Here is a 23,378-nt window from a genome sequence, read left to right on the forward strand (position 1 = left end):
ATCCATGGCTGCACACCCCACTCATGCCTGTGCCTGGAACTTGCTGCTTCAGCTAACTGTGTTCAACAAGGAGTCTTGTCTTAGTGAGGCATTCATGCAGTTTTGCTAAATGTCAGCTCCAAAATCGCAGCAGCCCAAACAAAGCGCGAGGAATGCTGTGTCATGGCATGGGCTGCAAACTGGCAGAGCACGCTGGAAATAACAAAGCGACTTCAACTGAAGTTTTGCAGGAATGTGGTCCTGGGGAGGAGAAGGGGAGGGAGGACTCATGGGTTTGGATGGAACTGGCTGCTTGAAAACCTGTCTTGTCTAAGATAGGGCACGTTCTTGTTCTCTGTTTTTTAGAATTTAGAGAGTGAAATGGGAGATTCCTTCATTTCTATGTTTATTAAAAAAAAAAAAAAAAAAAAGGAATGGCTGAGCACTGGTGTAGTAAAACCATTATTTAGATGTAGGTTTTAGACCAAACCAAATACCACAGAGAGATCAGCTGATGAACTGCTGCTACACGTTTTGCTAGTTGGGTCTAAAAGCTCTATAAAAATAATGTTCTAGTTGTGTAAGTGTCCATCCACTGTATTTTCTTCCTATTTCTGTCCTGGGGTAAATACGACACAGTAATTAACCACAGGATATTTTCCTGTGCTATTGTCCAAAGGGTATCAGAGTTTAAGTGATGGACTCATTGAACTGCTGACCGGGATGTAAAACTTACTGCTTGTGCCAGCTGCAGCGTTAGAGGAAGGAAGGATCACAGATGGGATGCCCACTCTCCAAGGGGCTCACGGGAAGACCAACAAATCTAGAAATTAGTAAGTAATTAGCACTAGGCACCTTGTTTGAAACCATAATGAAAAATTATTAGCAGCCACAAGGATAAAGACGGAAGAGTGGGCAGGCTACCACAAAGCTTTTACAGAAGCAAGTTCCAGCTCAGCGCTGGAGTTTTTGACAAGCCCCTGCCCAGGCTGCCCTGGGGTGAGGGGGCGTCTTGGAACTCCTGTACCCTGAAAATACCAGCTGTAATCAGCGGCCGTCAAACAACCTTACTTCCATTACAAGGTGTTGAGCCCCATGACCCAGCAGACAACCTTCTATTCTATAAAGTCCCTCCAACAAACATTGCTGGAGGTGGAAGAGTGACCCTATATGGTCCTTTTTATCTCTTTGCTCCATAGGTATCTGTAGCCAGCCAGTACCAAATTGGTAGGAGCCTGGACTAAATTCATCTTGGATCTGACTCATCCCAGCCACGCTTATGTCCTTGCAAATCTGTCCAGACACACGCTTGTAACAGAATATTTGAAGGACGTTAAATGCCATGGTTCTGGATTAATCCAATCCCTAACTCAAATAGCTCCACATGAGACTCAATTGGAAAGCAGGGAACACGTGAATTTGGATAATCCTTGGTCTATCTTATGTTTAACATAGCAATCTTAAAGCCCCAAACGTGCTTATTCGTGAGGTGGGCAGCTGGCACCAGACAGTGTGACCCGAACAGCACTTACCTGGGAAGACACAGCCAGTTCTCTGAATCAAACGGTATCTCAAATGCAATAGCATTTTTTTGCCAAGTCTTTCAAAAATTAATGACAGTTACTCCCATTTCTGGGTAAGGACACGCATGCTGCTTTTGAGCTGCGACACTAAGAAGTTTTCTATCTACATTGCTTCCATAAAGCAGGTTTTAAATGATGACATTTTGTTGCTCCTTATACAGACTGCTGTTGAATCTAGACGTAAAATGTAATTAAATACTAGGCTAGAGGGACTGAAATTAAGAAGCCTTGTGTCCGAACTGACCCCACCACGTCTTCTTTGATTGGCAGGGTGCCCTCATCTCTTTCATGGTGGGCTGGGGGCACTCAGCACCATAGCAAAGCCTTCACGCTCTCCTCAGCAGGTCTTGAATCGGCTTCCAAGAACAAATGCCGGTCCCTGGCCCCGACTATCCCTATGGCAACACGACAAAGTCTGTGGGGCCAGATTGCTTATTCTTTGAAGGTGAGTAAAAAGAAAATGAATAAAACAATCACCAAAGCAAGTAACAAGTTAACAACATACAATTTCAAGCAAGCTAAAGGAAAAGAAAAGAGTGGCATTTGTAAGTGATGTGCGTCCTGCTGATCTTTTGTAAAGCCAGCTGTGAAACATAGCTGCAATGTCTGTTTATAGCTAGGTGTGCAGGCTTCCAGATGTGCAAGTGTAAAGCCCGCAGACATCAAAAGGGCTGACATTCAAACCCATTACCTGAACACCACCTTTATGTATTTCAAAGGGAAACCAGCTGAACTTTCCCTGTAATCACTATCTTGCAACATCCCTTTAATGAACCTGCTAGTACAGGATCGTTGCGTCAGCCAAGTAAAGAGGGTGCTGCCATTTCATTTCCTTTTACTGGGAGTTGCTCATGTCCCTCGGACCCCTCACAGCCCTGCTGTTCCTGGGGGCATTGAATAGGATTATACAGCAGCATCAAGTGGGAAAAGGCAGACCCAGCCAAGCCATCAAGGGGTAGAGTGGGCAAAATCTGTGGTCGTAAACTGGAAATGTTGGAAGAAGGCCAGCACTCAAATCTGAGGATAAGGGGAAACATGAGCTGATAAACCCCTCACAAGTGCCTTTGGTATTTTGTAATTTGGTTACTCTGCTTTTTAGAGCTTAAGAAGTCACCTCTTAGCTCAGGATGGTTGAATGTGCCATGACAGTGACAAATGGGGCTCTATAAATTGCCCACAAAGAGTTGATTACTTTTATGAATTAATTAACATTTGATTGCTTGTACAAACAGCAGCCAGTGGACACTTTCTAATGTGAATTTAGGATTGTGACCAGTACCCATTTCAAAGCAAAAAAATATGGAACTTTCTGTGTTGAGGATGTTCACATCCATGGTATTTCCCACCCTTCTGGGCAAGTGGCTCCCTAATTCCTTCCCTGGCATTTCTGCACCTTGGGTCAGTAACCTGTGCATTTAGAAATGACTCAGAGTTGTGCTTCTACAGTGTTCCTGATCAACCATCCAAATGAAAATAATTTTCTTCTGCAGTGTTCACAGAAAAAGATTTGATGATTACATTTGTGTCAGCAATTCGGTGGATAAATAACCGTGAATGGGTACCTCTTTGTCACTTTATCCATCTTTTCCTTCCTTACATTACTGTAGCAGAGAATCAAGAAGGGGCAGGGGGTTTCTGCAGCCAGGACATTTAAAACCCACATGAGTCTTAACAAAACCCACTTGAGGTTTAACAAAACCATTAAGGAAGTATCTTGTCTGTGATTCCATGGATGAGAAATTCATTTCAGAATTAGCTCCTACCTGCTGTATTGCATTCCAGATAGGAGGTTTATTCTTTAAACTCTGATTTCATCTTCTATAGTTCCAGAAAAAAATCTCAAAACTGTAAGCCAGCTGTAAACAGGAGCATCTGCCCACAATATTTCTGAAATATGCAACCTGCCTCATTTCTCTGTCGTGACTTTGTGCAATGTGCAATTTTCTGGCTGGGAAAATGGCAATTTTCTCAAGAGGAAGTTCAGGGTTTTTTCCACAGACTTCATCCCTTTTGATCCACATTTAGTTTTTTTATCTAGCAGCCTGCTTTGCATAGCTACCTTGGTAGCTTTCCCACAAGTAAATAAGAAGTCGATGATAATCCCTTCCATAATTCCTTAGACCTTCAGAAACCTGAGAACAAAGAGCTGGAAATCACTTTGTAAACAGAGATCAGCCCCCACCAAAAGCGGGCAGGCTGGTATAAAAGCTCAGGTGCAAGAACTCACCCCAGTTTGGTTTACAGCCTTCACTTCATTAGCCTAAGCTGGCAGGGCAGTGAATCGGCGTATGAACGACAGAGCCAAAGCAGCTAAAGTGCATAACAAAACAGTACCATGTTTTCTGCTGAACATATAGATGAAATCTATAGTGGAGGTATCTATATATCTCAGCTATATCTAGATATATGTCTGAGATGTATATCAGATGCCATGTCAAGATTTGGAATTACTGGACCTGCTATCTGTCATACACAGGGAAAAAAGGATTTTTCAAGCGAATAAAAGATGGCATGAATATCATGAATTGCCCAATGCTTGTCCTGAGGTGCTGAGGACCTAGCACCCACACTATGCACAGTTCCAGGGGGTTGTTTCAGGCAAGGGCTGGGCTGGTCCTATAGACCGAACAGCCACAAGCAGTTAACGGTGTGCCAGGGGACTTCACCGATCACATGCTGAGGTTTAGTTTAATCCAAAGAGAATTCAGCCTACATGTTCTGATACCACTTACTCCAAAAAGCAAACTGAAGCTCAGAAAGGAAGATAAGTTTTCCTTCAAGCCACTTATTCTGACTTAAGCTAAAATGCTGCCATCAACAGACCCTTTTCCCACTGACATGCTGCACACCTCACAAAAAAAAAATAATCTAGTGATTTGAGCTCATTTGCTTCTACATCACCACAGCCAGTTAATGGAAGGTGATGTATACAGATATGTACACCTGAAAGCAGAAAGCACACCTGCACAGTCCACAGCTCAGATAAAATGCTATCAGTCACGTGCTCCTCTCCTCTCCCATGAAGCCCTGCAGACCAAGGCGGCCACATCGTCTTCTCTCCTCAAGGTACCGTAGTCGTCCTGTGCCATCCTCATCCCCACAACCAGCCATCCTGCTGAGGGACTGAATTTGGTTTCCCACTGGCAGCCAGCAGACGTGAGACAGGATTACAAGGTCACCGGCCCCATTGCCTGGGTCAGGGCAGCCTCCCTCCACTGAGCATCCTGGCGCTGCCGTCAGCGCGCATCGATGAGGATGCTCCCAGGCACGAGCAGCTCTGCTCCCAGCCCGGCCTTGGAGGGAAGGCCCACAAAGCAAAATCACTGCCAGGCTTGTTGTGATATTTCCACTTGCTTTACTCGGTTTGGTTGATAACGTGTTGCCACGGAGTCAATCCGGTTTCACTGAGCTGTAGGGCCATATCCTGCACCCACTCACACGAGCAGCTGCGTGGAAGCAGTTGATCTGCCCTTTGCTGTGAGGATCAGCCCTGAGAAACAAAAGGTTATTTATTTTCCATTGCTTGTTCAGGCCTTGTCTTTTATTTTTTAACACCATTATGAGTAATAAAAGTAGTTTGGTTTTTTTTTTACTTTCATTTAACTTAATTTCTAGAGCCTGGGGAGGTGGCTAAAGGCCATCCATAGCGCAGCATGAATATCAAAGCTATATAAATGCCGTCTGATAAAATATTTAAGTTCTAAGCACTCCTTGAAAACTATGGGAAGAGGAAATGTTTAGCTCTATACAAGCCGCCACTGGCTGGCTCATAAACAAGCCCACAGTAGCCTGTTTAAAGAACATTGGCAACACTTTGGACAATGTGCATTTTATTAGGAAAAGGAAGCGTTGAAGAATCAGCTATAATATACACAGCAGGAAAAAGTAAACGCATTAACTTACTTTAATGTGGACAAAAATGGAGGCACAGGGAGAAATTCTGTTTCAGAAAGGTCATTCATTTGCCTCTGCATTCCTTCCCCACATTTATATGCTGCTTGCTGGATTCATCAAAGGTCTTCATTATTCACTCTTGGCACGCATAAAACAATCACTTTCAGATATAGTGACCTAATTACTCAAACAAGACAAATGAGGGGGGGTGGGGGTGGAAAAAGAGGCAGTTACTCACTTCAGTTGTCAGCTTTTAGAAGCTCTTCAGCAAAGAGATTTAAAGGACTTGTAGCACACGTTTGGAAGGTGAGAGCCAGCATCACCTGACAGGGTGGGGGTTGATGACTGCAGGAGCTGGTGGTGATTCCCTTCCATCAGGAATCTCTTGGGCTGCCCCAACTTATGTTCCTCTCCCTCCGGACCAGGTAGCCACGTGCAGCTGCAGAACGGGGACATTTTCACCATGTTTCTCACCCAGCTTCCCCATAGTCAAGCCCAGCTCATCCTGCACGCCCCAGAGCTGGAGCTTTCAGTGATGCTAGGACCTCTACACAACCAGGGAAGCCCCATCAAGTGAACCTTACCTTTAAAAACCATTCCTACTCCCCCTGTAACTTTTTTTCTACAGCCTGAGCAGCCACAAAGATCAGCGTAACATGGGAAGATTTTAGACTGAATATTTGTAAATTAATGCATAACCAGGGCAATTCATTGTTCAGATTTGTTGTGTCCGAACAAGAGACGGGGTTCAAAAGATGATTATGGTTCTTGTTTATTTTGTGATTGTGCTGTAGGATGGCATAGTAGTAATGATGTAATCATTACCAGTAAATGTCACAGTCGGGTAATGACTCATTTAGAGCTCACATGATTAAGACAAAAATAGATACTGGTGTTATTGTGATGCTTATCAATGCTGTGTCATATGCATAACCGTATTAACTGTCTCAATTAAAAAGAGTTGATTCTGGGGACAAGAACCTAAGCATGAACTTTTGAGCCTCTCTGCACTTTCCTCTTCATACATCCATTTTGTTTGCCTGCTCAGTACCTCTGCAAGCATGGAATACATGTCCAGTGTCAGTAAATGCTCACAAATGTTATGTAGCAGTTTGCTTGAGCCTGTTGTTATATTCATGTCAATATACAGCGTTACAGAAAGATCTAGCTCGTTTCCTAATTACTAAGCATTTCACACTGGATGGCAAATGAAAGGCTTAAGCCCCAGTGGGATCATCTGTGTCTGACCCACAAATAATTGTTTGACATCAGAAGGTTTATTATCTCCTAGCAGGAATGAGAAGCATATTTCTTAATAGGTTCCCTACCCTGGGCAGTGCAATCCTTCCTTTGAAGAGTGTCTCTATGGTAATTGATGTTAATGAGCAGCAAGCCAAGGAGAAACACTGGGTCACCAGGTAGGAAGCCCCCCAAGAGATAATCTAATTACTCTCCAAAACAAATTACTTTCAACCAAAACAAATTACTTTCAATCACTCTGCAACAGATAAGATCAGTGGAGGGAGCTCAAAGCTGATGACAGCTGGAGACTGAGGCTTCACGAGTTTATGGATTGATAGCTTTTCTCTTTGGTCCGTTTTGTTGAATGACAATGGAGTGACAGAAAACTGGAGCCAAGAACTGAGCTCCCTTTCATTTCATTCACATGAATGTAGAGGACCTGCCAGCTCCATGCTCTTTGCCGTGTGGCTCATTGATCTAAATTCGGAAAAGCTGGAGTCCTGCGTGTTCACATCTGTAACAGGAGCAAAACGCTCGGAACAGACGTGCAGGCTGGGAGCCGCTTGTTGTGCATCACTGTGCTAGGAAGCACAAGGGAAAGCATGACACCGGTGCTTATTTGAGCATGCACATAAAATGTGAGGCAAAACGGAGCCTTCATTCTTATGAGGCCTTAACTTTAAATATTAATTGATACTCTAATAATTTACTAGCAAGAATGGTTGCCAAATGCCTGACTGTTCCCACTGAAGTAAATACATTTTTTTCCAGTGGAAGGCAGAATTGGGCTTAGCTCCTTTTCTTTACAAAGTTTTGAAAATATTGTTCTGAACATTAACTTATTATTATTGATATTAATATTAACAATCAGTGCCATAAGGCAAAGTCAGCCTGAAATACAAACTACTCATTAACCAAATAGTAAGATCTGTTTCAGTGGTGACTAGACATCATAACTGGAAAATCTTACCATCCCCTAATGATGGTGCAGAAGGAACTTGGGCAGCAAGGGTTATAAATGACCAGCAAAAGCTGTAGTTGCTATGTCCGTCACTACCGTTCTCAGGAAATCAAGTTAAAATGCAGCTCTGAAGGAAACGCCAGGCAGGGAGTTGGTGTGAGGGGTGAACAGTTCATCCAGGAGGTTTTGTGTCACTGCTATTTGCCAGGGTGCTGCAAAGGGTTCTCATTGCTGTCTCTGTGTGTTTGAGGAAAAAGTAAGTTTGAGGACTACAGTCTTTTGAGACTGGGATACTGATATGGCCACTGGAGCCAAAAATTGGAAGGGTTTCTATAAGGTCTGTTTACAGTTAGTTCTGTCGCTCTTTATTGCATTAGGATTGGCTAGTTCCTTCTACCACATTATGCAATCAATGACACATCTGCCTAACTGAATCCGAATCACACAGATGGCAATATGTGACCTATTAGCCCAGAGACTGGAAGATGGAACGTCTATTACCCAGCAATAGCAGCTCTTCTGCAGAGTGAGGCTACAACAGAGATCAGAGCTGTTTTCTTGCAGGCTTTATCTGCTAGAGATCTCTGATAAAGAGTAATATACGGGTCTCAGGGAACCTTCAGTATTGAACGAAACCTTGGTGCCCCACATAGAGCCACAAGGAGGCCTCTTGCCCTGCTCTGGAAATCTGAACTGGATTAAATTCAGAATTAACTGGGGGGGCCTATCTTTGCAATTCCCTTTGCAGAATGAGTGCCTATCAATAGACCCATCTTCAAGAGTATATGAACTGGAGACCAATCCCCATGCAAGCAGCACCGTGACTTCACTTTTTCATCCTCAGCACTGTGGCCTGCTCTGTTTGCTTTGAGAGCTGAGGTGTCCCTGCCTCTTGTAGTGCAAGGATCTCCCTGGTGCCTCCAGCCGTGAAAGATCCAGAGACAATGTGGCTCTCACTTTTGTCCCATAATATTTAAGGAACTTTGTTTCCAGGAAAGTGAAAAAAAAAAAAATGAAGATCCATTTAACATAATAACGTTTGGGGTTTAAAGACAGTCAGAATCCTTTTGACCATTATATATCTGATCCCAGTAAATATACATAAAAGCCATACTGAGTTTAATTCTGCTTCTCATGTCAAGTCAAGGTACATAACACATGCAATAGCCAGATAATGGGGGATTTTACATTCCATTTAATATTTGCTGTGATGTTTAATCCCTTGTTTTAATGCAGGTATTTAATTCCACTTTTCAGTGATGCTTCAGATTTTCTTTCATAACGAAACAAGTTATTTAATGAATCTGAATTACTTTTGGAGTAAGACATCATTACCTCCTCATTTTCTCACTAGTCAGATGTGTAAAACCTAAGTAAACTTGAATTACTTTCTAAAGACCATCCAGGCTCTTTCCATGCTGATTTGTTCTGCTTCTCTTACTTCCAAATGGCCTTTTAATTGGCCATTAAACTAGGAAATTATGGCTGATTAGGATCAATCCAAATGCAATGTCTGGATGGACTGGCTATTTGAATACCATTCTTTTAGATCCCATGTTACTTCTGCTTTGTCAAGTAAAGGTCACTTTTAGCTGCATGGGCAGGATGCTTCAGTAACCTCTGCCCTGTGGTCCTTGACCCCAGATGTCCCACATCCATGTTCCGTGGTAGCAAACGTGACTAGTGAGGCAGCTGCAACACGGAACATTAGAGAAAGTTGCTCAGTTTCCCGACTCACAGCAAATTGTGCAGCTGCTCCGCAGCGGTGGTCTAGGCTTCCTTTCTGCAGGAAATTATTTTGTTTGACCTCCAAGTGGAAAAACAGTTATTAATAATCTTCAGCTTTTGCCTCTTGAGCAAAGTCACTGTAAAAACTTTCGACATGCCTGCCACCTATATTAAGGGTTGAGTCTGAGTGTCTTGTGAAGAGGGAGGCAAGTTGCCATCACACTTTTTAAAATCCAGGTGAAATAACTCCATCTACTGAACAGATTTTTGAGGACTTGCACAAAAATTTTATTTCTTCTAAGGCGTTTTTTCATTATTTTAGGCCCAGGATATGGGCTGGAGTGAAAGGTAGACTTCTGTTGATTCAGCTGAATCACTGTTTTCCAGAAGCTGGGGGTACAGCTGTTAGCAAAATATTCTTAAAAGCCTTAAGTGATGCCTTCAGGAAACTTTGAGGTTTTTCAAGTTTACGTTTGCTCAGAACAGTTTCATAAAGGGCTTCACCATTGCAGTGAGAGTCCTGCAGTACCATAATAATAAAAAGTGATGACAGTAGGTGAATAAGCCCTTGTGAACTGAATTGACACTTTGACGCATCGTTCACCTGCATTCGCTTATCATTTCCATCTCCTTAACAGTTCATACAGTTCTGTTGGTGACTTGCAACTCCTGGTAGTGATGAGCAGCAGAGTGTAGCATGAAATAACAGGCACCCAGAAAACTGTGAGTCTTAGCTGGCTTGCTTAATTCCCTTTCTACCTCTTTTACTCCACTACATGGTAAATTGTGGCAATTTATGGTGTTCAGCACAGACCTCAGACTCCTTTCCATCCAACCTTGGTTGACTGTTTGAAGCCCAGATCCAAAAACCCCCAAACTGTCCACAGTTGGATATAAGCAGACGTTCCCCAGACACATGTAATTCCTACCTTTCACATCCTTCAGTCTTAACAGGACTGAGCAACCTGGAACTAACCTTTACAGGGACAATCTGGAGCCAGGTGCTTCTCCACCTCTGTGCTCCAAGAGACTCACTGTGCCAAGTATCTGCAGATCCTATGTATATATTGGCAAGCATAGGCGTCTCATAGGGGAAAAGCAGTGCCAGCTTCATCAAACTATAGCTGGACCAGAAACCTGCCACAACTTTTAGCAGAACACAATGGTGATTCAACAGCAAATAAAGAACGGAGGTCTCTTGCCCTGCAGCAGTTTGGATGGCTCATGCCTTCCCTAGGAAAACATGAGAGCAAGCCCGCCAAGTTAGTTATTGCCGAGAGCAGCAATGAGGAAACCAGGCTCCTTGTTAGCACAACTACTTGTATCTGCATTTGCTCCACTGTCTCTGTGACTCGGCTGTGTGGGATCATCCTCCTGAGACCGCTGTCGTGTGTAAACTTGACATGCTGTAGAGCCTCAGATGAACACCTCAAAAGCATTCTATCTTTATGGGACATCAGGGACAACCATAGGATTGTCTGATCCTCAGCATCACATAAGCAGTAACAATTCTCCCATAGGTTATTCTTCAATATTCAATTCTTCACTATATGAATATTCAAGAGTTGATTCTAGCTAAAAGACAACTTAGATGGCCATAAACCTACCAAATATATTAGTGATATAATTTATTATAATTGTCACAATTAAAAGACTTTGTGTTATCGGTTTTACAACAAATCAGGATTACTATTGCAAGTGCTTTTGAGAAAACATCTGCCTTTTAAGCAGAGTTATGATCACGTTCCCAGGTATATGGGAGGCCTGATGTCAAGAGAAGGGGGATTCAGTGCCTCGCCAAAGAGACAGGTATAGTTAAACCCCTTCCAACCCCCTTCTTAACTTTGACTTCCAAAAACTCACTGCCTGAGAGCCCCTGGCTCAGTGTCCTTGCTGACAAAGAGAACAATTTTGCACCTCCAGTGAAGGGAAGTTAGACCTTTATGGAACAAATTCTTCCCAAATATAACTCAGCGAAGTTGCCCCAGTGTCAGGTTTGGTTTAATGTGTCTTGTTGCTGAAGTCTTTGCACATCCTGGCTTCCTACTATGCTCTTTAGGACAGATTTTGTGGGAATTGTCACTAAATCAGACTGTATAGGATCACCTGATTAATTCTGGCTCTCCAGGGCTCTGGATGTGTTGGAACAGGACCACAGCTCTGGGCACGTGCTCTCGCGAGTTTGAAGCCAAACTTTGGTGGCGTATCTGTTTCTTTCTTTTTGTGCTATAACTTCTTCTACTGGCCCATTCTCTATTAAAGGAAAAATATTTCCAATGGAGTTGGAACTTGTCATAAAGGCAACATGACAAGAGAAGAGCACAGGTAAATGCTCCATTCATACCACTTTTCACTGAGAAGCTATTAGTCTAGAGAGACCCTTTTCTGAACAATCTTTCCTCATGGCTTTCACAAACACATTGCATAAACAAGGTCCAAGGGCCTTCCTGCCTAGGCCAAGTGAGAAAGGAAAATGTAATCTACTGGCAAAGAAACTTGCAATTACTAATTTCTGCTGCAGGATGCAGGCAGGTTTGCTAATAACTAACTAACTAAATAAATAAATAAATAAATAACTTTTGTTGATTTAGTGTAAATAAAGTGCTGGAAAGCTAGCGTTACAAATATGTTCCCAGAAAATCAGTAACACTTCTTCTACACCAGGATTGCAAAGGATTTCATAGCACACAGAAAGGATGGGGTGGATTAAGTATTTCCAAAGTATGAAATAACGACTTACAGTGATTAAAACTTGCATTTAGGCCATTTGAAGCTGACAGGACTTTTGTGGGGTTTAGAGTAGACTTAATCAGAAGATATCATTTGACTGTGAAAGCTTCAAGTCAATTCCAAGCTAAGTATTCCTCTCAGGAATGCATTGACTGATAGCAATAGTTAAGAAAGCATTAGATAACAGAATGGTGAGAGATATTTGAAATTAATTGTCTGGTTGTGTTCATTGGAAAGAACCAGCAATAACACATGCGACTACAAATTACAGTAGCAACGATCTGCCCAGCACGCTGGCTTTCTTTAGCAGAGCGGTTTTAGAAGAGGAACTCCTCCAGAAGTTGTTCAATAGAAAAATCTTTAAGTATCCGATGCATTTGGATCCGACAAATTGACTGAGCCCTATGCTGGTTGTGATAGCTCTGGAGAGCCTCCGTGACCGCTCGTCCCGCCGTGTGACATCCTGTCAGTGGGTGCACAGAGCCGGAGCTGTGGAATCTCAGTTCTGTGCTCATTCACAGCCCAGGGAGAAATATTGTCACCTTTATGCCTCTTGGATTGCAGAAGCAGCTGGGAAGCAGAGCAGTCCTTGACATATGGTGGAGTAACCTCTCCTTCTTAGGCAGGTTTTTTGACTTGGGCTGTGCTGATAAGGCTCTTTATAGAACAACCTCGTGCTCGAATAACCGCATATCGCAGTGTCCTGTGTCTTCACTTCTGCCTTCCCTCATTTGCCTGAGATACTCTTCTCTACCAGAAGCAAGAGAAAGGGCTGGACTGTTCTGCTGGCCCTTTGCCACGGGGAAAATAAAGTCTTTCTTTCTGCCGTCACTTCTGGGGTGACATGCAGGAACTACAGCAGAAGTTAGAACCCAAAGAAATGAGCACTAACAACTCTAGTTTTGCTTGGGACCTTGCTTTCCTCAGAGTACTTACAGCCGCTGTAATCCTGCCACTACCAAATTCAGAGAAAAGGGGAAAAGACTTACAAATCTCTTCTCAAAAGTAATATTGGACCACATTCATGTAATGCCTACTCCTAAACCTGCAGGAGATCCCAAAGATACTCCAAAGGAAGCAGAAAGTCTTTAAATTTTCCATACTATTTTCCTCTTTCTGCAATGACATATATCCAAAGCTTTCACCATAATATTCTGAAGTTATTTTACTATTGAGAAGTTGTCTCTTCACCCTAAACACACCTAGTTCATCACATTTTGATCCTCAATTGGCCTGAATAACTCATGTAATTTTTCCTTTGATCTCCACCACAGTAGACCACCTTCTCCTAGGGTGGCTTCATGCCCTACTTCTGATCATCACTTGTGGGCACCTTCCTTGGTTTCATTTCTGTTGGTTCCAATGACATTATTGCACAGTGAGGCACAAGCCCTCTGTTATCTTTTTGGCATGTTCCAGGACCTCTGGATGTTTGACTTTTAAATATGTTCTTCCAAAAAAATGTTCTTCCAAAACACATTCTGTTACTGAAAGCTGAAGTTCTTATTCTGCAGAAATTGCATCGGGACATTGAAAAGTGCAGTGGAAATAAATGATTCATTACAACAGGTGAAAATGCTTTTGCAGTTGTGTACTCTTCGGTCAGAAGGTATTTTTTTTCTACAAGACTTTCCTTCTGTTTGGTTTTGGGTTTTTTTTCCTACCTTCATAAAAGGAAAAAGTCCTGCACTACCAGGTTTCCTTGTTCCAGGCGCTTTATATAGGGAGCAGATCCAACACTGGAAGTGGCGGTGTGATTTATCCTATAATAAATCTGTTCAGCAAATAATATTTTTTTTCCTGCAAATACATTTGTAGGACCATGAAAAGACATGTGTCTTTCTATTGAACTTGGGCAAAATTATGCCAATAAATTATAAAGTCCAGTGACATGGATAGGAACTGGAACGAAAATCACATGTTGCAACTCTTACATTTTGAAAACAGTGAGATTCATTAGCTCATTCAGCTTTAGCTAAAAATAAGATACTTAATCTGAGTTAATCATCTAGGCTTTTTTCCAGAGCCAATAAAGAAATAGGCACTTCCAGAGATTATTTAACCCATATCTCTTAAACAGCTGTTTTGGGATAGAATTGGCAGTATCCAGTCCAGAGAAGTACTTGGAGGTGCTTACCTCTGTCACTGACTGCAGAGGAACTCGGACAAATGACTTAGATTGAAAGCTTCCTATAACAAGAGAGGCCATTCCAAAAAATCAGTGAAGTGCTTCATTTGCATCTTATTAGACATAAACCTTTAAACATCATTCCATGTAACATCAGCAACAGTAAGGATGAAAATAATTTCTAAGAGCTTTCCATCAATCGTTGGGAAATTCTCATTTATAGTCAGCTTTTTTACTTATTTGAAATAACATTTAGTGCAAAGGATTTGCCCTTTCTGTCGCAATTTTTGATCTTCACAAGGGAATAATAATGCTGTCAAAATGAATGAACAAGTTGCAAGCATCAATCCCTTACCGCTGGAAAGAAGTTTGACTTCTTGATGAAGAAAATGGATACTTATGACCATGAATATGGTTCACACTGTAGTACAGCATAAATAGTACTCATCAAATAGCTTCTGGTCCCTGAGATGCAAAACAAAATGAACTAAAAAAGCCTTTCAGATTAATTTCAGACCACAGCTTCTGTGTGTGTGGTGGTTGCTCAATACCTTGAAGAATGCATGTGTAGCCAGGATGAGTTACATGCACAACTGCTGTGGGGCCCAGGGTTGCAGGGCAGTGAACTGCCTTTGTGGCAGTCATGTAATAACATTGCAGAATTCTGCAGAGGAAAAAAAAAATAGGGTCTTGGATGCCTCAGTATTATTTACTGGGTTTATAATATTGTAAACCTCTGTGACATTTGAAAGGCCAGAATTTCTCAAATCATCCCATGATTTGCAGGATGCAGCAGGAGAAACCTGAAAGTGAAGTGGTCCTGATCTTTATTAATTATTCATCAACCACGTACAGAAAACTGGGCTCCTTTTTGGGTGTCTCAAGCTGACCATCAGAAAAACCCTGAAGGAAACCAAAAGCAGTAGTTACCTTTGAAATGGTCAGTGACATATAATTCCTTGCTCCTGGGAGCTGGAGATGCAAGACCCCGATCATTCAAACTCTGGTCAATCGATGCCATTACCTGCAGTACCGTAAACTACATGTGATAGTAAGCATAAACATTTATACTGATGAGGGCCATTGTCCTACAAGACTCTATTTTTGTATGACCTTGTCTATGTGCACAGCCCCACTGAGCTAAGATCACTCATAAAGAAAAGTTATTTGTGTGTTTACAGGAGGGAGATGCAAGACTAAAAGGATGAAAGTAGACAAGTAGCAAAATATAAAAGCAGTATGTGGAAGCTGACCGAATCCATTGTCTCGGAGAACTCGCTAGGGGCACGGGGTTATGTTTTGTTCAATTGTTGTTTAATTGTTCTCCTGTTGGGGGAGAAGCATTTTTCTTACTTGTGGAATTCCTCGTTTTCTCTCTTGAGATCTCAGAAAATTCCTGTAATGCTCAGTTTGGATGGACAGCAGAAAAGTCAGCAGCAATGCCCTAAGGTGCCCCTGAGATGCAAAAATACGAGTGTGAGCGCTACTTTCCACCGCCCCTGGTGCACCGGCTGGGCGAGGTCCTCAGTCCACGGACACGCCAGAAGAAACACGCGTGTGCGGCTGAGGTCGGGCCGCCCGCGGGCCACGCGCTTGCACCGCAGACGGCGGTTTTGCCCCGGTTTCCGTGTGCGGCTGGGGACAGGCGGGGGCTGCAGCGCCCCCCGGGCAGCCCGCAGCCCAGGCGCCCGGCTCCATCTAGTGACACAGCCGGGGATGGCCGGGCGGCGATAGAGCCCGGCAGCCGCGCTGGCCCACCCAGACCCGCCGTACCGGGCCGTGCAAGAGCCGTACCGGGCGGTGCAAGAGCCGTGCAAAAGCCGTGCAAGGGCCGTGCCAGAGCCGTGCAAAGGCAGTGCAGGGCCGTACAGGGCGGTGCAAGAGCCGTGCAAAAGCCGTGCAAGGGCCATGCCGAGCCGTACCGGCCCGCCCCGGCGTGCGGGAGGCATGCGGCTGTGCCCCGCCGGCTGCCGGTAAAGGGGAACGGCGGCCCCGCTCCCCCAGCGCCCCTGCCACAGCGGCACGACCCCTGCCCACGGGGTGTGCCCCGAGGTTTAGGAAGCATTCCCCGGGGGCGCAGCTCTTTTATTCTGAAAAGGAAATAAAGGACGATGGGCAGGGGCTTGGGCAGGCGCGGGGCCGGGCAGTCGCAGCCCGGGCGGGCTCCCTCCCCTCCGCACAGCCGGGCGGGTGCGCATTCACGCCCGGGGAGCCCCGCTCCGCGGCCCGGCGCTTACGCACACCAGGGCAGGGGCTGCGGGCCCGGCAGTGCCGCCCGTCCCGTCCCGTCCCGTCGGGGCAGCCGGGACCGCGGGGGTCCAGCCCTGGCCCGACGGGCAAAGGCGCGACCGGAGCCTCGAAGCGGGGGAAAGCTCGGCGGTGCGGGTGGGGAGGGAGCGCCTTCAGGGTGTCCCCTGCGAAATGATGTCACCTGATCAATATTTTCGGGGGGAGTGCCCGACCCGACCAATTCCCGCTATGAAATGGGCTCTATATTGGAGCTGGATGCGGCCGAATCGATCGGGCTGATAACGCGGAGCTATAAAAGGCCGGGGGGCTGGCTTCGCCCGCGCTACATCCCCGCGGCGCCGCCAGCGCAGTCAGCGCCCGGCCGCCCATCCGTGCCCCCTCCGCGCCGCTCCGCCGCCGCCCGCCGCATGGGGCCGCGCCCCGCCGCCCGCCCCGCCGCCCTGGCGCTGCTGGGCCTGGCCGCCGCCGCCGCCGTGTCGCTGCCGCTGCCCGACGCCGGTCCGCACGTCAACTACGGCTGGGGGGAGCCGATCCGGCTGCGGCACCTCTACACCGCCAGCAAGCACGGGCTCTTCAGCTGCTTCCTGCGCATCGGCGGGGACGGCCGGGTGGACGCCGCCGGCAGCCAGAGCCCGCAGAGTGAGTACCGGCGGCGGGGCGCGGCGGGGCGGGAGCGGGCCGCGGGGCTAACGCCGCTCTTCCCTCCGCTGCCGCAGGTCTGCTGGAGATCCGCGCCGTGGCCGTGCGCACCGTGGCCATCAAGGGCGTGCGGAGCTCCCGTTACCTCTGCATGGACGAGGCGGGGCGGCTGCACGGGCAGGTGAGCTCCGACACCCCCGCTCCCCGCTCCCCGCTCCCCGCTCCCCGCTCCCCGCTCCCCGCTCCCCGCTCCCGCTCCCCGCTCCCTGCTCCCGCTCCCCGCTCCCTGCTCCCGCTCCCCGCTCCCCGCTCCCTGCTCCCGCTCCCCGCTCCCTGCTCCCGCTCCCCGCTCCCTGCTCCCGCTCCTCGCTCCCTGCTCCCGCTCCCCGCCGGCTCTGCCCCGGGCTCCCCTTCCCCACGGGAGCTTTCCACCCGCGCCGCCGCGCAGCCGAGACCAAGGGCCGCTATATTCTTTTTAGCGTTACGCTTGGTGATGGGTTAACAAAGCTCTCGGGGCCCCCGTCACTCCTTCTGGCTGGAGCATGGGGGATCCTGGGCGCTGCCGCTGCACGAAAGGCCGTCGGGATTGTGAGAAGGCAGCAAGGGAGCATCATTTAGGGAGCAAAGGATGTGCTACGTGTCCCCGGCCAAAATACACTGAGGATATGGTCCAGGGCAAAATTGCGTTGATGTGTAAAAAGCCTCAGCGGTGGGTGGCTGCGTCTCCGCTGCAGAAATAGATTAAATTACACCATAGAATCTGAGTAATTTCTCACTGTTTTGGAAGAAGAAAAAAACCAGGATTACTCCTTGGAAAAGGAGATGCAGCCAGATGGCTGACAGGCACCAAGTCCTAGAAACAGGGAGTCACCATCCCGTAGGTTGTACCAGACAGAAACAGGATTTCGAGGGACGAGGGACCCTTCTCCACCGCCCCAGGTGTGGGCTGGGAGAGCAGCTCACCTGCGGGACCCCAGCAGGCGGAGGGGCTGAGGGACCTACTGACATCACTCTGCTGGGTCGGTCATCCATGCTTTCTCCCTGGGTATGTCAGCGTATCAGCTAGGCACTGTCAGCGGTGTAAACTTGTTTTAAGCCACACAGAGCAGTTGCCAGCTCTAGAATTGAAAGGGTAAGACTCAGACTTATGCTGTGTGTAACTGCTTTATGGCAGCCTGAGTTTCACAGGGAGATGGGTTTTTATTATGCTGTAGAAAAGATACAGCTTGATTCTGCTTCCATTACTCCCACAAAAATTCTGCTTATTTCAGTTGGGTGAGGATTTGGCCCATTCCCAAAACTCCCAGCATGTTTAATAAGAGCAATACGTATATAACATATAATTAAGCCTTTCTTGTTTTCTTGCTTTCCTGGGCTAGAATCAATCGATGCTGTGATAAGGTGCATAGGGTCAGATGATATAGGTCAATTATTAGCTTAGGGTTTTAATGTATATCCAAAGCAATATGATCAATGAAAACAAAGCAGAGCCTGGATCCTGCTTCCGTTGGAGCTGCTGGCTGGACTTTAGCAATCGCAGAATTTTAAAATAGCTTTCATGTAACACTGTTTTGAAGGCATATACATATGCTTGGACTCAGACTGTGTTGGTGCATAGTATTAATTGCAGGGGATTTTCTCTGAAAATACAGTAACATGTAGCCACGTCGCCACATCTCTGTGTTGTGGACACCTGCTGTCACCTCTCTGCTCACAGCCAGGGCAGGCAAATCTTTGCCTTATCAGAGCTACACTCAGGGGTGGAAGAATGAAGGGGCAAATACAGTGTCTGGGGACTGAACTGGGCAACCACTTGCTGTCCTGAAACATGCCCTTTTTTAAGGAAAAAAGACTTTCCATCAGACTGGAAAACTGATGACGAGAGTTGATTTTTGATGTGCAGTGTGCCCTGGTCAGTAGTTTAAGGGGAAATCATGTAACTGCTGAATATACTGACATACTATAAATTTCTCCTGTGAAAAAGATGATATGGAAATACTTAAAGTGTGTTTGGTACTTGCTTAAAAGAATACACAAGAGACAATACCAGCGAGAGGAAGCAGGAATGATCTAGTCGAGACACGGGGGGGTACAATCAATAACTGTTACTTGTAATGTGTGCTTACTCAAGAGGCTTTTTTATTTCATCATCCTTGTTGGTGAGGCTGAGCACTCACAGAAATAAAGACAGCTAACAATTCAGCCATAAATTTGTATCATATATACATGTTTTTCTGAGATATGTGTGCAGATGGATAAATATTGCATGATTTTATTTGGAGAAAGCACCTTTTTTTAAAAAAATTACTGCATTTCTTTGAAAAATGCTTTTAAAAGACAAAATAGTACTCCATATTATTGAGGGTGCTTGAGAAAGGGCTGAAGTTTAGCAAATGAGCTCTGTTCAGACAAGCAGAACGTTCATGTAAGGACACTGCTGTCACTGCAGGCTGGAACACCATCAGTAGCTGTCTTTTATTGCCCGCAGGTTCAATCACCTGCAGTGATTGAGCCTGACATAGCCCTGGAGCTGTAAGAAATTCAGTGCTTGTGTAAGGATCTGGGAAGGTCTGAGCTGCTGATACAAAATCCTAACGTACTATACATGCAGCATACCACAAATGTAATTTTACAAATTCATACCTAGGAAAATACATTCTTCTATACAGAATCTTAACTTGCACTGGTATTAATTTGGCTGTTCTAACTAATGTGTAACGAGAAAATAACCCTGTGTTAACTGATGTTTTGTAATTTCAGTAAATGCTGAGCAAAAAAAGACAATTACCTCTTTAATATTTTTTACCATGTTTGCATGCTGCCTTTCTGCAGACCTGATCCTGAAGCCCTTACACAGGCAAATCTCTAACAGAGCTAGAGTTTCCTACCTGATGGTTGTTGGATTAAGTCTCGTGGCTGCAGTTACGTACTGTCAGCAGTTAAGGACGGTTTCTCTAAACCAGCACTGTCATCTGAGACCCTTTTCCCCTGGGCTCAGGACAGGAGAAGCGTGGTAGCTGTGGAGAAGTACACATCCAGGATTCAAAGTTTATTTAACGTGATGGATGTGCATTAACTTCAGGAGTTCTGGATTAGGTCTTTTAATGGCCTCGTAAACACAAAACGCATGCTATGTGCAACATGGGGAGCTCGAGTAGAGTAGAGAGTAGAATAGAGCAGAATAGAATGGAATAGAGTAGAAAAGAATATTTCATTTGGAAGGGACCACAACTAACATCTCATCCAACTGCCTGACCACTTCAGGGCACTTCATCTCAGTGGCTGTGGTCCATCACTGAAAGAGCAGTTGCCAGAGCCAGGGGTCCCACCTGCACCCCTGCAGCAGCCAGGGGGAGGGGCAGTGGGCAGCCCACCAGCAGTGGGGTCTGCAAGGTGCAGACAAACCTGTGACAAGCCAGAGGGACATCCCTGCTGACAGCAGAGGGAGAAGGGCTGGTTGTGTCAAAGGTTTATGTGGTGGTTGAATACAATGACTGCGGTGGGTGTGTTTGTAATTCTCGTTACTCCTTGCTGTTCAGCTCAGGTATTCCACTGAGGATTGTTCCTTTGAAGAGGAGATTCGTCCAGATGGCTACAATGTATATAAATCAAAAAAATATGGAATATCGGTGTCTTTGAGTAGTGCCAAGCAAAGACAACAGTTCAAAGGAAAAGATTTTCTTCCGCTATCTCACTTCTTACCTATGATCAACACTGTGCCCGTGGAGTCAACAGACTTTGGTGAATACGGTGATTACAGCCAGGCCTTTGAACCAGAGGTGTACTCCTCGCCCCTCGAAACGGACAGCATGGACCCCTTTGGCATCACCTCCAAACTCTCGCCAGTGAAGAGCCCCAGCTTTCAGAAATGACTCTGATCCCACACGTGTTTTTGAAGAAATATTGCAGAATACTGCAGGGTTTTTAGCTTTTCATGTAGTGGTATTTTGAACTTTTCTGTATATTTCAGTATGGAGCCAGCTTTTTCCTTGCAATGTGTTGTACCTGTAAGAGATGAGTGCCCAGAGGCTATTCTATAGTCTAAAGAATTGCCTAGCCATAGTTTTATTTGGAAAAGAAGGATTAAATAAGGAAAGCTTAGTAGCTTCATCAGAGTTCCTCCATTACCAGGGTGATGATAAAATAATTACAATTTTTTCTACATCAACTTCCTTACCACATAAGTTCACCTGTTGTTTCTGCTCATATGAACAAATGCAGAAAACATCTTCCTCTTCAGAGGCCTTAAAGACAAGCATTTGGAAGAAAACACGGTTAAGGAAAAGCTAGTAAATGTGGTTACATGAACTAGAGTGAACGTCGTTTCTTGCAAAGCTGCTGAAAATGTTCTGGGAAAACTTTCTACGGAAAGCATACCACTGAAAAAACAGTTCTGCTTGTATATTGTGCTTTTTCTTCCCTTAGGAAATAAGGGAAGAAAGGGGAAAATTTCTTCCTTCCCTTATTGCTATAAGGTACTTGGTAAAACTAGATCTTTGATTTCTTTTATAGGCTAATTTATGCTCACTGTGGCATCAGCATCATGGAGTGGAGAGTTTTCATTAACATTAGTGAGAGCTTAGGGTGCGGTTGGAAGAGTGCACAGAATGCTAGTTTGTGTTCATCAGGTAGGGAATGAGCAGTTCAAATTAGTGTTTAAATTAAAATTCTGTTGTATGTAAGCATGTATGTTATCAGCAAATGGAGAAAAAGACTGAACATGGATGATGTGTAGGTCAAATCGGTTGCAAAATAGGCTTTTGTGTCTAACCTTTAACCATCAGCAATTCTTTCAAGTCCCTTCCAGGCTTAATTCTGTGTCCATGGGAATTGGTGGAGGGAGAGTTTAGTGATTTAAATGCTGCAGAACTGGGTCAGCCCCACCGTTCTTCTTGCAGGAAGGGATTATGAATACTTCATGGCCAAGACGGATGGCTGACGTCTTCAGTTCTGTTCTCCTGTAGTAAAAATTTGATGAAGGAATAACCACGGTGAAACCAAAGAGGAAAAAAAAAGAAGGGAAAAAAAAAAAGCAATGTGAGAAAAGGGTTCAGGGATTTTACTCATTTCCGAAGGTTCCTTTATAATAGAGATTTCTATACAAAAAAAGCTCTACTGGAAATACTGGTGTTCTTCTGACCTAGCACTTCATTGCCAATGCAATATTTATAATTAATTTATTGAATACGTACATCTGTTTATTTTGTTACTGTTATTTATGCTCAAAATTCTATTTATATACTCCTGAAGGTGGGTTTTTTAGTTGTAACAAATTTTGTGGAGTTTTGTAATCATGACATTTTAGCGGACGATAGCTTTTTAAATTTCTGTGCATTATCAGTAGTGTAATGTGTACATTTGCAATAAAAAAAGAAATCATCTTCAAGACGGAAATCTAGCTGACTTTTTTGTCACTCCTATAGTCCAGAGACTTCAAGGAGCTTTAGCAAACCATGGCATCTGGCTCCACAGCAGGAGATGGAGTCCCTTGTGGAGGTGGCATGGTTGAGGGACAACAGACAAGGACATGGAGAGACAACAGGGTTTTCCCAAAGCTAGGCAGGGAATGCCAAGGCTGGAATTCCAGTCTGTCTGCTGCCAGGTTCTGATGAGCTCCATGTGAAATGGCAAGTCTAAGAAAAGTATCTATCTGTTAGGAAGCAGTTTGGAAACAGCTCATTAAATTTGGCCTTGGGATATGTGAAGGTCACTCTATCTAGTCCTAAGCTGCTACTCTCTTGATACAACACGAGTGAAGCTCAGCTTTAGGCTGTCTGTGTCCTGATGTTTTCCTCCCATTCCTCATCATTCAATCATATGATTCATTATGAATCAAATCATAATCAAATCATTCAATATGAATCAAAAGATTCATAGAATTGTTTAGGTTGGCATGACCCTTAAAGTCATTGAGTCCAACCATAAACCCAGCACTGCCAAGCCCACCGCTAAACCATGTCCCCCGTGCCACGTCTATGTGTCTTTTAAACATCTCCAGGGACGGTGACTCCACCACTTCCCTGGGCAGCCTGTTCCAATGTTTAACGACCCTTTTGGTGAAGAGTTTTTTCTGATACCCAATTTAAACCTCCCCTGGCGCCACCTGAGGCCGTTCGCTCTTGTCCTGTCACTGTTCCCTGGGAGCAGAGACCGACCGCCCCTGCCCACAGCCCCCGCCAGGCAGCTGTAGGTCGAGGCTGGGGAGTGCTGCCTGTAGGCATCACGAGTTATGCTTCATCTGCAG

General features: G+C 45.1%; 1 protein-coding gene across 1 annotated transcript; it reads left to right on the forward strand.

Annotated features, from left to right (window-relative positions):
* The first annotated feature begins 16,887 nt into the window (after positions 1–16,887).
* FGF19 (fibroblast growth factor 19) lies at positions 16,888–22,520 on the forward strand. Its single transcript, XM_056354869.1, has 3 exons — positions 16,888–17,134; positions 17,212–17,315; positions 20,674–22,520. The coding sequence occupies exons 1-3, from the start codon at positions 16,903–16,905 to the stop codon at positions 21,004–21,006; spliced, it is 669 nt and encodes a 222-aa protein (XP_056210844.1). The 5' UTR covers positions 16,888–16,902; the 3' UTR covers positions 21,007–22,520.
* Positions 22,521–23,378: the final 858 nt, after the last annotated feature.

Source organism: Falco biarmicus, chromosome 10 (assembly GCF_023638135.1).
Source record: "Falco biarmicus isolate bFalBia1 chromosome 10, bFalBia1.pri, whole genome shotgun sequence".
Classification (NCBI taxonomy): domain Eukaryota; kingdom Metazoa; phylum Chordata; class Aves; order Falconiformes; family Falconidae; genus Falco; species Falco biarmicus.

What these genes read in the sequence shown, in the direction of transcription:
- FGF19 (XM_056354869.1), top strand. Translation starts at nt 16,903, where the DNA reads ATGGGGCCGCGCCCCGCCGCCCGCCCCGCCGCCCTGGCGCTGCTGGGC. An exon ending in CGGCAGCCAGAGCCCGCAGA is followed by an intron (nt 17,135 to 17,211) that starts GTGAGTACCGGC and finishes CCGCTGCCGCAG; the next exon opens with GTCTGCTGGAGATCCGCGCC. An exon ending in CGGGGCGGCTGCACGGGCAG is followed by an intron (nt 17,316 to 20,673) that starts GTGAGCTCCGAC and finishes CTTGCTGTTCAG; the next exon opens with CTCAGGTATTCCACTGAGGA.